The sequence below is a fragment of the Equus przewalskii genome, chromosome 31 (assembly GCF_037783145.1).
Source record: "Equus przewalskii isolate Varuska chromosome 31, EquPr2, whole genome shotgun sequence".
In the NCBI taxonomy this organism is placed as follows: domain Eukaryota; kingdom Metazoa; phylum Chordata; class Mammalia; order Perissodactyla; family Equidae; genus Equus; species Equus przewalskii.
Window position 1 is genome coordinate 24,806,616 of NC_091861.1, and position 14,127 is coordinate 24,820,742.

Genomic DNA, 14,127 nt, shown 5'->3' on the forward strand with positions numbered 1-14,127 from the left:
TATAGTAAATCTCATATATTTGAAATGACTGATTTCATGTTTTCACATATGAATCCACAAAAGTATCGCTATATGCAAGATTATGAAGATGCCCATCGTTCCCAAAGGTTTCCTCATATTAAAAATAAAAACTCCCATGGATTTTGAAGCCAGATTCCAGATTTTCTGGTGACATGCTTCCTAAAGTTGTGTGAGCATATTCACATATCTCCATAAATATTGAGAGTTCTTTCTCTGGGGCACTCAGGAAACAAAGAAAACAAAATTTGCTTTATTTTATTTTCCCTGTAGATGTAAATGAGATAATTTTTCTATAAAGTTATTCTCTATTATGAAGTCACAATACAGATTATTCCTAGTAGTTGATTCTTTAAAAAGAAAAGACACATGAAAGTAGATACGACGTGAAGTTACATTTAAGAGGGAAGTTGAGAGTTCTGATCTGTTTTCAACTTACCTTGTCCGTGAGCACAGGAAACCCAGAAGATGAGAATGACATTGATTAGTAACAGCATGTTAGATGTTCCCAATGACATGTTAATACAAATATTCCATTTTTGCTGTTCAGGTTTTAAAACTGTTTTGTTAGCCGTCATCAAGAGTGATTCTGAATTTAAGAGCAGTACCATGAAGGAAGTTAATTGAGGTCACTTAGTAAATATCAAAGTTCAAAGAGTCTTGCAAAATTTCTTAATTCCTGGTAGTGGTTTCACAATAATTATTTGAATTCATTGTCTGACATGTACTTATACAACTTCCTTTAGGAATAGTAATAGACTGGCTCAAAAGTGATATAAAACATCCATTTTTAAATTCAAAACCTCTCCAAAACAAGTGAGGTTCTTTCTCAACCAGGTGAATTATATGTGAATAACTTTGAGTCCACGTCACTACAGAGTACGAGAATTTCAGCATAGTCTTGGCATTGAAATATTTTTTAACTAATGTGCTGTGAGGCACCTTTTCTTTTAGGATGGAATAGATTTAGATGCATATGATAATTTCCCTTTTGTTGTAGGAATATAACGAAAGCATCATCACTTGTCCTTCCACTGACATTAATTGCATTTATTCTTTATTTTCTTTAGATAGATATATATATAATACTTAGTATACGTACAAATTATATTTGTCATCTTTTACAACACAATTACTTAATGTAAGAAAGTTGCTTTCAAGCAGACAATTAATATAGAAAAACATTACTATAAAGAAGTGGAATGTCAGAGTTAATGTATTGAAATGTATTTGTTTCCTTCTTTACCATAACTATAACTGGTTAAGAATGTGGAATTTTAGGGGCTGGTCTGTGGCCAAGTGGCTAAGTTCCCGCGCTCTGCTTCTGCAGCCCAGGGTTTGGATCCTGGGCGCGGACATGGCACCGCTCATTAGGCCATGTTGAGGCGGTGTCCCACATGCCACAACTAGAAGGACCCATAACTAAAATATACAACTATGTACTGGGGGGATTTGGGGAGAAAAAAAAAAGCAGGAAAAAAAAAAGAATGTGGAATATCAGAATGGAGGTATATAGTTTCTAAGAAAGAACCAAATATGCATCCTAGAATTGAAAATATACTATCTATAAAAACTGGAGATAAATAATAACAGAATGAGCAATATAAGGAAGACATAAATGGACTTGAAGAGAGGTTATTAGAAATTCTCTGAAATAAATCTTAAAGATAAAAAATGAGTAAAAGAATTAAGGACTCAATGACTTGTGGAGCAGTATCGTGCGGTCAAACAGGAAGACAAGAGAGAAAGTTTGAGGCAGAAATCCAATTTGACAAACAATGGATAAAAATCTTCTAAATGTACTATAGACATGAACCCACAGAATCAAGAAGCTCAGCTAACATCAAGAATGATAAATGCAAAGAAAATCATACCTAGGCAAAGGAAAACAAAACTGCTGAGTGTCAACATTAAAGCAACCTGGAAGATGAATAGAGAAAAAGCATCCATAATACATAGACATTGCTAATACAGAGATAAGGTGGATGCTGTCAGCAGACATCTCATCCCAAACAATGCAGCAAAACACTATAGAATAATATCTTTAAAGTGTTAAGAAAAAAAAGCGTCAAACATGGTATGGAATACTATAGTATAGAATACTATCACCATCAAAATATTCTTCAAAAAACAAGTGAAATAAGTACATTTTCAGAATAACCTAAACTCAGGGAATTTGTTGCAAGTGACCCATGCTACATGTAATGTGAAAAGAAATTGTTGCAGAGAAAGAAAGTTGGTACTAACTGGAAATGAAGATTCTAGAAAAGAATGAAGAGCCCTAGAAATGGTAAAAATGTGAATGATAAACATATATGTTCCTATTCTTAAATTTGCTAAAATATAGCAGAGGTTATAAAAAAAGTAACAAAAACTGTAGGAAAAAATGTGAGAAAATTAAATATCACATTAAATATCACTACAGACTCAGAGAGTGGCTACTGTTTAAAAGTCTGCTATTTCTAAGTCTTTGTGAGGATCAGGTCAACTAGAACTTTCATATGTTACTGAAAGAAGGTGAAGTGGTACAATCACTTTGGGAAATTATTTTGTAACTGATTCCACATATAGGGAAATGCTTAAGAGAAATAAATGTGTATAGTATCAAGAGTTGTAGACTCGGCGCTTCATAGCAGCTTTTTTCATAATAGCTAAACGTTGACATCAGGAGAATGGAAGAATAAATTTTGCTCTATCTAGCTGGTGGATACTACTTGACAATAAAAAGGATGATCCGTTGCTGTATATGACAGCTTGTGACAAGAAAAGTGGTAGAAATCGGCTGAATAATGAACTTTAGCCAGCAATGACATGTGAACGAAAATGTCTTCAGTTATAATGAAATTTTATTATTTCATAATTAATATTTACAGAGTTAAAAATTATTTTCAAAATTATTGATGGTATTTAGAATGAAGTTGTCAATATTTGAAATCCTTAAAAAGAAAAAAACAGAACATCTCAAAAAAATATAGTTCTTTTTCCCTACTCACTACTTTTGCAACCAGCCTGGGTTGGTCATAAATATGGACTCTAATTAACCTTAAAAGGTAGTACAAGGTATTTTCAAAGGTAATTGCATAAAAAAGAAAATTAGATATTACTCACCAAAAATCTTACTGAAAGATATCTTGAATCTATTAATATTGTTAACTGTGCTAGTAACAGAATTGAGTGAGTTCTTTATTAATTGATTTAAATTAAAAGAAAAAATACTGAATATCCAATCCTATACATGATAGCAAGAAGATTATTCAAAGAAAATTGTTTTAGGAGATGTATACATTATTTAATATCATTTTTAATTCAAAAACTGCAAAATTAAATGTTAAAGTAAAAATTTTAAAGTCTCGTTTCAAATAAAGTTATTATTTAATAATTTTAGATTTGAAGAAAACCTGCAAAGATCATTCAGATGAATTTTTTGTTAATTTGAAAGCAAATGAAGGAAGTATGATTAGATTTATTACATAAACATCAAATAAACTTAGAATCTTTTTGTAAAGTAAGCATGCATCCACCAAATTTTTAGTCTCTTTCTCTGTAGTAGTCATATAAGGTTTAAATATAAGCGGGAAATATATGGCTGTCATTTGCATAGATTTTTAAAAGTAGATTGTGATTACATGATGATTCACTTAAACTAAAAACATTACATTGAATATTTTATACATCTGAATAAAAGTGGATGATATAGATCAATTATTGCAGGATGAGTTGGTTGAGCAAAAAGATCACATAAAAATTTAATATGCATAAGTAAATGAGTTATTCAGTTCAGGACCCATAACCTCTGTTTCTGAGAGAAGCCAAATTGCTTATGAAAGCATTTTTACCTTTATTTTTCATTAAAAATCATGCCATGGAAGTAGTTCAGTTATGGCCATAGTAATGAGCTGATCAGAAATTAACAACAGAATAGATCTTGCACTAGACACAGCACCAAACAATATTAAAATGATGGAGACACAAGAAATGCTGAGGTGCAACATCTTTAACAGATATTCTAAATGATCAGATAATTGGCTTTTATATATGTTTAAATATTTTGTGGCACAAAACGAGATGTCTTTTGTAATAAACACAAAGTGTAGACAATTCCTGTTTGCTCTAGACAAGAATGTGTCAATCCAAAACTCTCTACAGATCCTTAAAAAAGTAAAAAGGAAAACGTATAGATCAACAAACAGAGCAAGTAACTCCTGTCTTTAGTGTCGCTAACTGTCCAAGATTCTTAGAAACTTCATACTAGCTATAAGGACAGGGATCACCACAAATTCAAGCAGAACTAATTCTGGATGGTCATGGCACCAGCCTGTTTGAAGAAGGAAGAGAGTCTAATGAGACCATGTGGGAGAGAGAAGAGAGGCACAGAGGGCGTAACATTGAGAGACTACAAACCAAATCACCTTGGAAAGAGAGCATCCTACGGGATGTGTGAAACTTCTGAAAACAGGAGTGAACCTGATAGACTAGAGGACTGACTATGAAGATCTAGAGGAAAGATCTTCAAAGCTGTGCAGGACATGAGGGGGCAGTCTTAGAAAGTCATTGTTTCTGAAAGAGAAGAGAATGTGGACCTCTCAGCTCCAAATCCACCTTTATTTCCTTTCTGGTGCTTTGATAATACAGCAGGACTCTGTAAATATTCTTCCTTTGCTGATTGGCACAATGCTAAACTTTGTCAGGAGGTGGATTCCTGAAGGAGGAAGGAATTTCTCTTTCTGTGTCCTTCTCCCTTCAGGCTTCTGCAATGAGAGCGATTCTTCTGCAGTGACTGGAGATCAGCAGCATGAACCATCTTTCCATGGGGAGTTTTCCACGGCACTCCTTTGGGTGGCTTTGCAGTAGAGTGCCATTGGGTGGGCACCTATCTGTGAATGGCTTCTCCTGGTTCCGCAGAGGTTTCCCAGTGAGTGCTGCTGATTTGGCACCCGTGGCCCCCTTCTTTGTTTCAACCTGTGATGACTAGCTCTGCTGACCTAGTGACAAACCATTGGAAGTAAGGCTTAACAAGAGTTGAAAAAAAAAATTGAGATACACCAGTGGCTGCATCCACTCGGGGAGAGAGATGCTACAGATTTAGAGCGGGCAAAACCGTAGAGTCACTAAACAGGTATACAGACAAACTGCAGCAAGAAATACTGATGGGTTCAGATTCCATGTGGCTACAAATCACATTATAAGAAATGTCAAGTTTTCCAAAAGACATAGAGACATACAAAGACATAGAAAGTTGTGACTTACAGAAAGGGAAAAAAAATCAATAGGGTCACTAAGAGGGCCCAGGTATGGGACTAAGAACAAATAAAACATAGCAGCTGCCATAAATATGCTCAAGGAACTAAAAAACTAGTAACATGTTTAATTGAAAATTCTACATTTACTCAGGTGACAGTCTAAACTTCCAGTTAAATGGAATCATTGTTGTGTCTTCTGATGGAAGAATTGTTCCCTTTAGAACTAGGGCCTTCAGACCAGCAGAGCATAAGGTCACAGATTCAGCAAGCAAAATTTTGCCAGCAGGTCATTAGGGGTAATATGAGTGGTAGTACTCCCATCTCCACCTCTTAATTCCTGGTCCTGTGAATCATGGCCAAGAGACAGATGGCACTGTCCATTGGACGCTGATTTAGAACATCTATAACCTGCTGGAGAACCTTGTCATGGCCCTGCAAGATATGCCATGCAACCAGCACTGGAACTGAGTCTTCAAGAGGCCATTTCACCATTCTATCAAGACAGCCACTTCAAGATGATGGGTAACATGGTAAGACCAGTGGATTAAAAATGTAAGACCCTGTTGTTGCATTTCATTTGCTGTGATGAGAATTCCTAGATCAGAAGCAAAACTGAGTGGAATACCATGACAATGGATAAGGCATTCCACAAGTCCATGGATGGTAATTTTGGCAGAAATACTTTGTTCAGAGAAGGCAAACCCATACCCAGAGTAAGAGTCTACTCAAGTAGGAACAAAAGAACAGCTCATTCCATGATGGAAGTGATCCAATGTAATCAACCTACCTCCAGGTAGTGGCTGATTACCCCAGGGATTGTGTCATATCAGGGACTCAATGTTGGTCTATGCTGCCAACATATTAGTTACTCAGCAATGGCCATAGCCAGGTCAACCTTGGTGAGTGGAGGAAGTCCATGTCAGTGAGCCCATGCATGACAACCATCCTGTCACCATGAACCCTTTGTTCATGAGTCCGTTGGATAATAACAGAAGTGACTGGAGAAAGAGGCTGACTGGTATCCACAGAATGGATCACCCTATCTACTTGGTTATTAAAATCCTCCTTTGCTGAGGTCGCCCTTTGGTGAACATTCATAAAGGTTATAAATATCTTCACATTTTGTGCCCATTTGAAGAAGTCTATCCACATACCTCTTCCTTTGATCTCCTTGTCACCAATTTTCCTATCACGTTCCTTCTAAGTCCCGGAATGCTCAGCCAAACCTAAGCATTGGCCTAAATCTACAAAAGGGTTTACAATCACCTATCTAGTCATTCTTTAACCAAGCAAAATGAACAGCCAGGTGTTCTGCTCAGCATACTGGCCTCCTGGGTGATTTTACTTCACCATTATCATTCAGGGACATCCCAGGAAGGGATGTATGTCCACTGTATGTGTGCTATCCACTCTCAGACAATTCCTGCATATTCTGCAGAACCCTCTGTAAACCAGGCCAGAATTTTTTCCCCTTCTATCCAGTAATCTTAGGGAACTCTCTATGAAGCCACAGGTAAAGGTTGAAAGAGAAAGGATAGTATAACAGGAGTGAGTGGGGACTATGACCTTTTGGACTACTTCTCCATGCAACCTACTTGCACCTTCAGGGACTGGTGAGGCCCAACCTCATATACGCCACTTCCTTTTCATGAATGAGTGCTGCTGTGCGTGCCCTACGTTATGACTTGGTAGATCAGAAACTCTCAGTTCACAATGGGCAGCTCAACTCACATGGTAACTTGGTGGCCCATGGTCAAATGTTCAGTCTCTACTAACACCCAAAAGCTGTTTCTCAAAAGGAGAACAGTTATTCACAGACAATGACAGGGCTTTGCTCCAGTATCCTAAAGGTTTGCTCAGTGCGTCACCTATAGGAGCCTGTGAAAGACTCCAAAGAGCATTCATATCTACCACTGAAATGCCAAGCACCATTGGACGTGCTGGATCACATGGCCCAAGCAGCACAGCATCTTGCATGTCACCCAGGATCTGCTGCAGAACCTTCCATATTTCTACGCCTCACTTAAAACTGGCAGCTTTTAGGGGACCATTGGTAAATGGACTGGAATAACACCTTCAAATGAGGACTATGTAGTCTCAAAAACCTGAAGAGGCCCACAAGGTGCTGCACTTCTTTTTTGGTTTGTGGGGAAGCGGGGTGGGGGGCACAGAGGCAGTAACTTATGTTTAACCTTAAAAGGGATATCTCAACATGCCCCACAACCTTGAACCCTAGAAATTTCACTGAGGTATAGGGCTCTGAATGTTTGCTGGATTTATTCCTATCATCTGACACACAAATGTCTAAGAAGTAACTCTAGACTAATTACTGCTTCTTGCTCACTAGATCAAATAAGCATGATATTATCAATATATGGACCAGTATGATTCCTTGTGGAAGGGAAAGATGATCCAACCCTGCAAACCAGGTCATGACATAGGGCTTCAAAGTTGATACACTCCTGACGTAAGACTATTAATGTGTATTGATGACCTTGCCAGGGGAAAGAAAACTGCTTCTGCTGGTGTGTACTAACAAGGATGAAGAAAAAAGCATTTACCAGATCAGTAGAGGCATATGGTCGTGTTCTAAGACATTACAGGACACGTGTTAATTTGCACAGGCAATAAAGCAACACCCGGTAAAGCAGCTACAATTGGAGTCACCATTTGCTTAAGCAGACAGTAATCCACTGTCAAAGATCCATCGGTTTTCTGCACCACCAGATAGGCAAGTTGATGGGGATGTGCTATGAATCACCACCCTGCATCTTTCAAATCCTTGGTGGGAGCCCTCGTCTCTGCAATTTCTCCAGGAATGCAGTATTGCTTTTCTTTACTATTTTCCTAGGTGGAGGTAGTTCTACTGGCTTTCACTTCACCTTTTCTATGATAATAGCCCTCAGTTCCCTGGTTGTGTAACCAGTGTGCTGATTCCTCCTGTTGCTCAGAAATGTAGAAAGCATTTCTGAAGAACAAAATATAATGTTCCTCCTAAGGAACGCAAGTGGACACTTACACAAAAAGAAACATATAAAATCTTCGATAGTAAGCATCAGCATGATTTTATAATTGTCAAGTTCATATACACATTTGTACAACCTACAACTTTACTCTAAGAAAGTTTTCACAAATCCCTTTCTCCTTTTCTTATTGGAAAGTAACCCAGAGTTAACCATCTTCTAACACTGTTTCCTTGAAAATCTGGGTAATAGGAAATGTTATCTGAGTTAGCAGGAACCAGGCTCATGTTGATAATACTTGGGGGGCAGCCACAGTTTTAGGGTTTTTGAGTCTTATGATTTGTATATCAATGTCCCTCTTGCCAGGTGCTGGAAGCTCTGCTCAAGTTCTTTTTTGAGAGATATGGACTCCTGTGGAGAGGAAGAGTCCAAAATTAGACGACACCCTCACTGACACACAGATTTCCTTTCCTGGTTACAAGATGTCACCTGGGGGAGATGCAGTACAGACCAGGATGGCTGCAGGGACTCCTGGTGCTGTCCTTCAAGACATGCTGTATTTACTGCCCTTAACTTCTTAGCAACTCTGGGATCACTTTTGCCAGAATGGTCTATTAGTTTCATGTTAGTATGAATGCCTGAACCAAAGACTACTACTAATCTTCAAGTAGAGTGGACAATGCAAATACCTACAGCTTTTATTTTAGAGTCAGACAAGTTCATTCTAAGGTTCCTAGGGATAAGTAAAAATAGCCACGAAAGCTTTAAAAACAAAGAAAAAATTAGATGATGGCTTGTCCAACTGCATATCACATCTAAGAAGCCTTTACAATTATATAGTTGGTGCTGGCACAGGACTGGACAGCCAGAAAGTGGATTAGAATAGAAAGAATGAAAAGGTACACATGCCCAAAGAAATTGTTATATGATTAAAGTCACAATTCAAATGACTAGGATGACATTGTTTTTAATAAATACTGTTGAAAGAATTGCAGAGCCATTTAAAAAAATTTAAAATATAGCACGCTTCCACATCATTTTTAAGTTTAAACGTTTCCAAGTAAGAAGAAAAAACACACTTTCAATACAAAAATAATGGGTGCATTTGTTAAGAATAGGACACAAAAATTTATGACTCAGAATTTGAGGAAGTAAAAAATGATTGATAATTATGTGCATAAAATTTTTGAATTTGTGCCTAGAAAAATTAACATGAACTCAAAAGCCAAATAAAAACTTGGAAAATATGTCTAATTCATATCATAGAAATGAGAAATGAAAAGTGATAATCTCATTATTTCTAAAGGAAAGAAGAATAATAGGAAAAAGGGGCTAGAGTTGTCATCAGAAAATTAAGAGGTAAAAACAAAACAAAACAAATGGACTTCAGATATCGTAAATGAAAATAAGCACATTTGTAATAAGAAAATACACATGAAAACTACACAGGGGTACTATTTATTATCTGCCAAGCAGGAAACACATCCAAAAGGTTGACAAAACCCTCAGTTGGCAAGGCCAAGGAAAAGAGGCTCTCTAGAACATTACAGAATAATGTATAACGCCATTATGGAAAAGAATTTGAAATATCTAAGAAACTTACAAATACATTTGCCCAATGATCCATTCATTTCACTTCCAGAAATACATCCTTGGCAATAGGTCCACACAAGTGTATTCATCATATCATTCCTTATCTGTAATAGTAAAATATCAGAATGGTCTGAGTGAGATCCATTCTAAAATGAAAACAGCAAAATACAGATAAATGTGTAAGGTAACCTCCCTTCTCAATAAAAAAAGATTAATGAACAAAAGAGGGATGTCAGAAACTAATATAAGTTTATTAAATGAGGGAACAGATTTGACAGAAGTAAGACTATTCTGCATAGTCTTTTCTCATATCACTTCGACTTTTAAAACATGTAGGTGTGTTTCACATTCAAAAAAGATTAGAGTAAAAGAGGAAGAAGAAAAAATCTAAGATTACAAAAAAATACTACTGCAAATAAGCATAAAATTCTATTAATTTGGTAAGTGAGCCAACCAGAGATAAGAATTTTTTCAAGTCTTGTTTAAAGATGTTACACTCAGAGTCAAACATCTTGGGACAAAATAAATGCAGACATTTGGACCTTCATTCACTGGTTTAATTGCTAATAGTAATGTTTGCATTATCTCTTTGATATTGTTTTCACGGATATTGAAAAACAAATATATATGTAAGTAAATAGAAGAGAGAGAAAAAGTACTAAAAAGCTTTTTTAAGCTGTATTATTAAACTTGAATTGTAAAATCCAATAGGAATTGATAATTGTAAATTTTGTTTGTATTTCAAAGATCTGACAACCAAAAGACCCTGGAAGTAAAGACATTTCAACACTGCTGAAAACTCTCATCTAGCAGCATTAGCACAACCCTTGGCTTCTAAACACTACTGCCATAGAAAAAGAATCAGACCTTCTTTGAAAGAGGTATGATTATGGGTGGTGGGCAGGGGAAGTTGACAATGAGCCTGGATGATGGTGTTGTGCTAAAAAGAAGACAAATGCTCAGACTAATGGGGATACAACAAAAGCAATCAGGAGTTGGTTCCAAACGGTCACCACTTGCCAAATGTGGGATAATTTGATCTTCAACAGAATAATGATTATAATTGATTGTAACAAATTGAATAAGTAAAAATTCATGTTCCATGCTGATACACGCAACATTTTTAAAAAAGAAAGAAAAACATCTTTATCTCCATCATGGAAGCTCACTATTACATCAAATCCTTACTCCAAAAATTGGAAATTAAGGGTCAAAGTAGAGATTTATCAAATCTTTTAGGTACAAGTTTAATTTAAACAGGGTTTGTAAATTAAGACATCTTTACACAAGAATAATAATCAACAAATGCAGAAAAATGATGATTGACCTTTAAAATCCCTATTTTACAGACAATGATGAAATATTTGATTATAGGAAAGTGTCATAAATAGATTCCACAACTATTCTGTGAAATATTTTGGAGAATAATATATATACAAATATTAACATTAACAGCAAAGATTACTTGCCAATTGTGACAATATTCCTTTAAATGTGAGAAAATTGGCTGTCACCAGTGATTCAGATTTATATAAATTGGCTCCATTGGTGACAGCCAGATCTCTCATTCTAAGATTGTCACTTGATTTGATGCAATAGAAGTAACAAGATATCACCTTAAAATATTTTTGCCTTAATTAATTATATCTTTATTTTCATCTTAAAGTTTTCGTGTTTTCGTAGAAACAAAAAATGTTTTAGTCAACCAATTTTAACTAATTATGCTGTTTGAAATATATGAGCACAAAAATCGTATTTCAGACTCTTGTGGTTGATAATTCCAAAACTCTCTATAGCCGCAAAATCATGAAAAAGCTATTAGATCTGAAGATCATTACCAAAGAGGTCTTTATAGCTCTCCACCAGTATTGTCTTACTTTTTACATATCTTTATTTTAAATCGTATATTTGTGGTTCGAAGGTGATATACATTAAAGGTCAAAAAATTGGAGAACACAACTAAGTATAAAGAGTTAAACACCAACTCTTACCATCTATATTCAACTCTAGTTATGGTAAGTATTTTATTGCACTTCCTGCCAATCTTTGTTCTATAAACATTTATTCAGTGCTTAAGGCATAGTGTGTGTGTGTTTATACTTGATATTGGAATTTTTATCACATTTCATGTCAAAGTTATGCCAATTATGCACCCAGTTAGATTCTATTTTCTCTTTATGATTTGTTTGAATTATGGTGTGTGTTAGATAGACACCTTGTAGAAGATTATGCATTTCATCGTTTTCTTTGGTATATTCATCTATTGATAAGTAAGCAAAAGTAAGTAATAACTACTTACATATTATTACTAGCATAGGTATGACATAGTTTGGTTTTAACGTTTTTGTGAAGAAGTGGCACTATTTTGAAGATAGAAACAAGCTTTTGTTCCCATCTCCTCTGAAATAGAAATTCTCAGAAGGTTTCAGAAGTTATGGAGAAGCTTTGAGAAAGTTGGGAGAAGGATGGATGGAAACAGGCACTGAAGTGGTTGCATCTAGTTTCTAGCCATAGATATTTGATAAACAGGACACAGAGCACTTTGGTTTGTGAAGTTTAAATGAAGTCCTTTTAGAAGTGATTCATTGCTTTCTCAGATATAATCATATCATCCACATAATATTTAACCCAAATTCAGTTGTACAAGTAAAAACGAGTTAAACAATACTTGAAGAAATAAACTGAGAGCTGGATTAATAGGGAAAAATTATAAATAAATTTATGTATGTGAATTTTATGACTGTATTTTAACCATCCTTCTATCCACAGGTGGGATACAACAGTTTTCTTTCCTGACAGGTTGCTGGAAATGTTTCGGGTGGTCTTTTTATGATATCCAGGTCTACACATAAATTCAACAGCATCTTCTGTTTTAGAATAAATTTTTTTCTCAATTTTCCATTGTAGTTGTATCTTCTGTTTTTCAATGATTTCTTCTGATATTACTCATGCACCTGAAGGTGAAAAATAGGAACATAAAACATTAGGGAGTATATAAATATTTTCCACAATATTTCAGACTCAAGTAGAATCTTGTATGCCAGTCAAGGACATCATTCTTAAAACCTTTTGTAAACCAACTCATTGAAAATCCATCATGTAGATTTAAATCATTTTAATTAATTAATGATGTAAAAATAAGATACTATGTTTAATGTGATAATCAAAGGTTATAATCAAAGATTCATAATTCAATTATCACATGAAGAGCTTTCATTAAAAAACTCTTTGTTGCTGTTGTTGCTTAAACAAGAATTTGTTAAACTTTATTTTGTCACATATTACCCTTTGGTAGAAAGCATTCAACAGAATGGTTTGTTGTTAATCCATGAAAATTTTATTATCAGCACAGCATAATCCTCATTACACTCTTTTTCCCAGGACCTGTAAGACTACTATAACATTTACCTAAGCATTTTGGTGCTCCAAAAAATCTATGCTACTATGCACGTCTTCAATATGCCACTTCATTCTTGTCCTGTTCATCATGAGGAGTAAAATAGTCCTAAACAGAAATGTTGTCTGATACTTACATAATAATTCAAAGTTTTTGTCTGTATTAATTTCGCAGTAGAAGTGAAAGAATGCTGATTGATTTGTATACCTAGATTGCAATTCACTGTTTCAAGGTAAAGTGGAACAGATATAGAGAAAGGTCTTCATATTGTTCATCTACACAAAGCACAGGGGAGTATTAGTTTATTTGAAAGAATGTCATGAAACAAGTCATGCGCTACTGACCCACGCAGCGTGGTATTGACTGCCATCTTCCGTCTTTGCACACAATTTCTTCTGCTCCCCGAATTAGATATTTTTCTTGACAGAGAACAGATATTTTTTCTCCATCTCGATAATTCACTGTACTTGTCATATCTTGAGCATTGGGAATCTGAGGTGGAGGTGGGCATGACTGTATTTGTACTTCTAAAAATATTAAAATTAGATTTCCTCATTAAAAGTCATAAGTTAAAAATATTCAAATAAGTCAATAAGTAGAAAACTCAATAATAATGTACCATAAAAGATTAAACATTTATGTTATGTTCTGTGTTTCAGTATGTTATACTTTTCATCTTATATAGCCCTTTAATCTATCATGTTTAGTTTACATTACCACGGTCTTCCTTGGAGTTTCTTCCTTTTCTACTTTCTGTAATCAATCTTGCATAATTTATGAAAAATCTATTTTGATTATTCCTAACCTTTGGATGTTCTGAGTTACTCATTCAACCCCAGGCACCAACTAAAGACTGATACTGGGATTTTGTTTTTTTAATCACAGGTTTGGTTTTTTTTTTTTTTTTTTGGTTTGT

The 14,127-nt window shown here is 35.2% G+C and overlaps 2 protein-coding genes across 21 annotated transcripts in view; both read right to left on the bottom strand.

The window, feature by feature from the left end:
- The window catches only part of LOC103554613 (complement factor H-related protein 2), a 28,674-nt gene extending 16,224 nt beyond the window's left edge, over positions 1-12,450 (bottom strand). Inside the window, exons 1-2 of one of the 3 annotated variants that reach the window (XM_070602409.1) lie at positions 9,825-12,450; positions 458-607 (exon numbers count right to left, since the gene is read on the bottom strand). In XM_070602409.1, the coding sequence (XP_070458510.1) occupies positions 458-596 (139 nt within the window). In that variant the 5' untranslated portion in view covers positions 597-607; positions 9,825-12,450. Of the gene's footprint in view, positions 1-457; positions 4,442-9,824 lie in introns of those variants that run through there. The other 2 variants (XM_070602408.1, XM_070602407.1) reach the window with 2 other exon arrangements.
- The window catches only part of LOC103554612 (complement factor H), a 162,718-nt gene continuing 158,635 nt past the window's right edge, over positions 10,045-14,127 (bottom strand). For all 18 annotated transcript variants that reach the window (XM_070602389.1, XM_070602383.1, XM_070602382.1 and 15 more), the window contains 2 exons: positions 13,556-13,738; positions 10,045-12,768 (listed from right to left, as the gene is read on the bottom strand). In XM_070602389.1, coding sequence (XP_070458490.1) covers positions 12,761-12,768; positions 13,556-13,738 — 191 coding nt within the window. In that variant the 3' untranslated portion in view covers positions 10,045-12,760. The remainder of the gene's footprint in view (positions 12,769-13,555; positions 13,739-14,127) is intronic.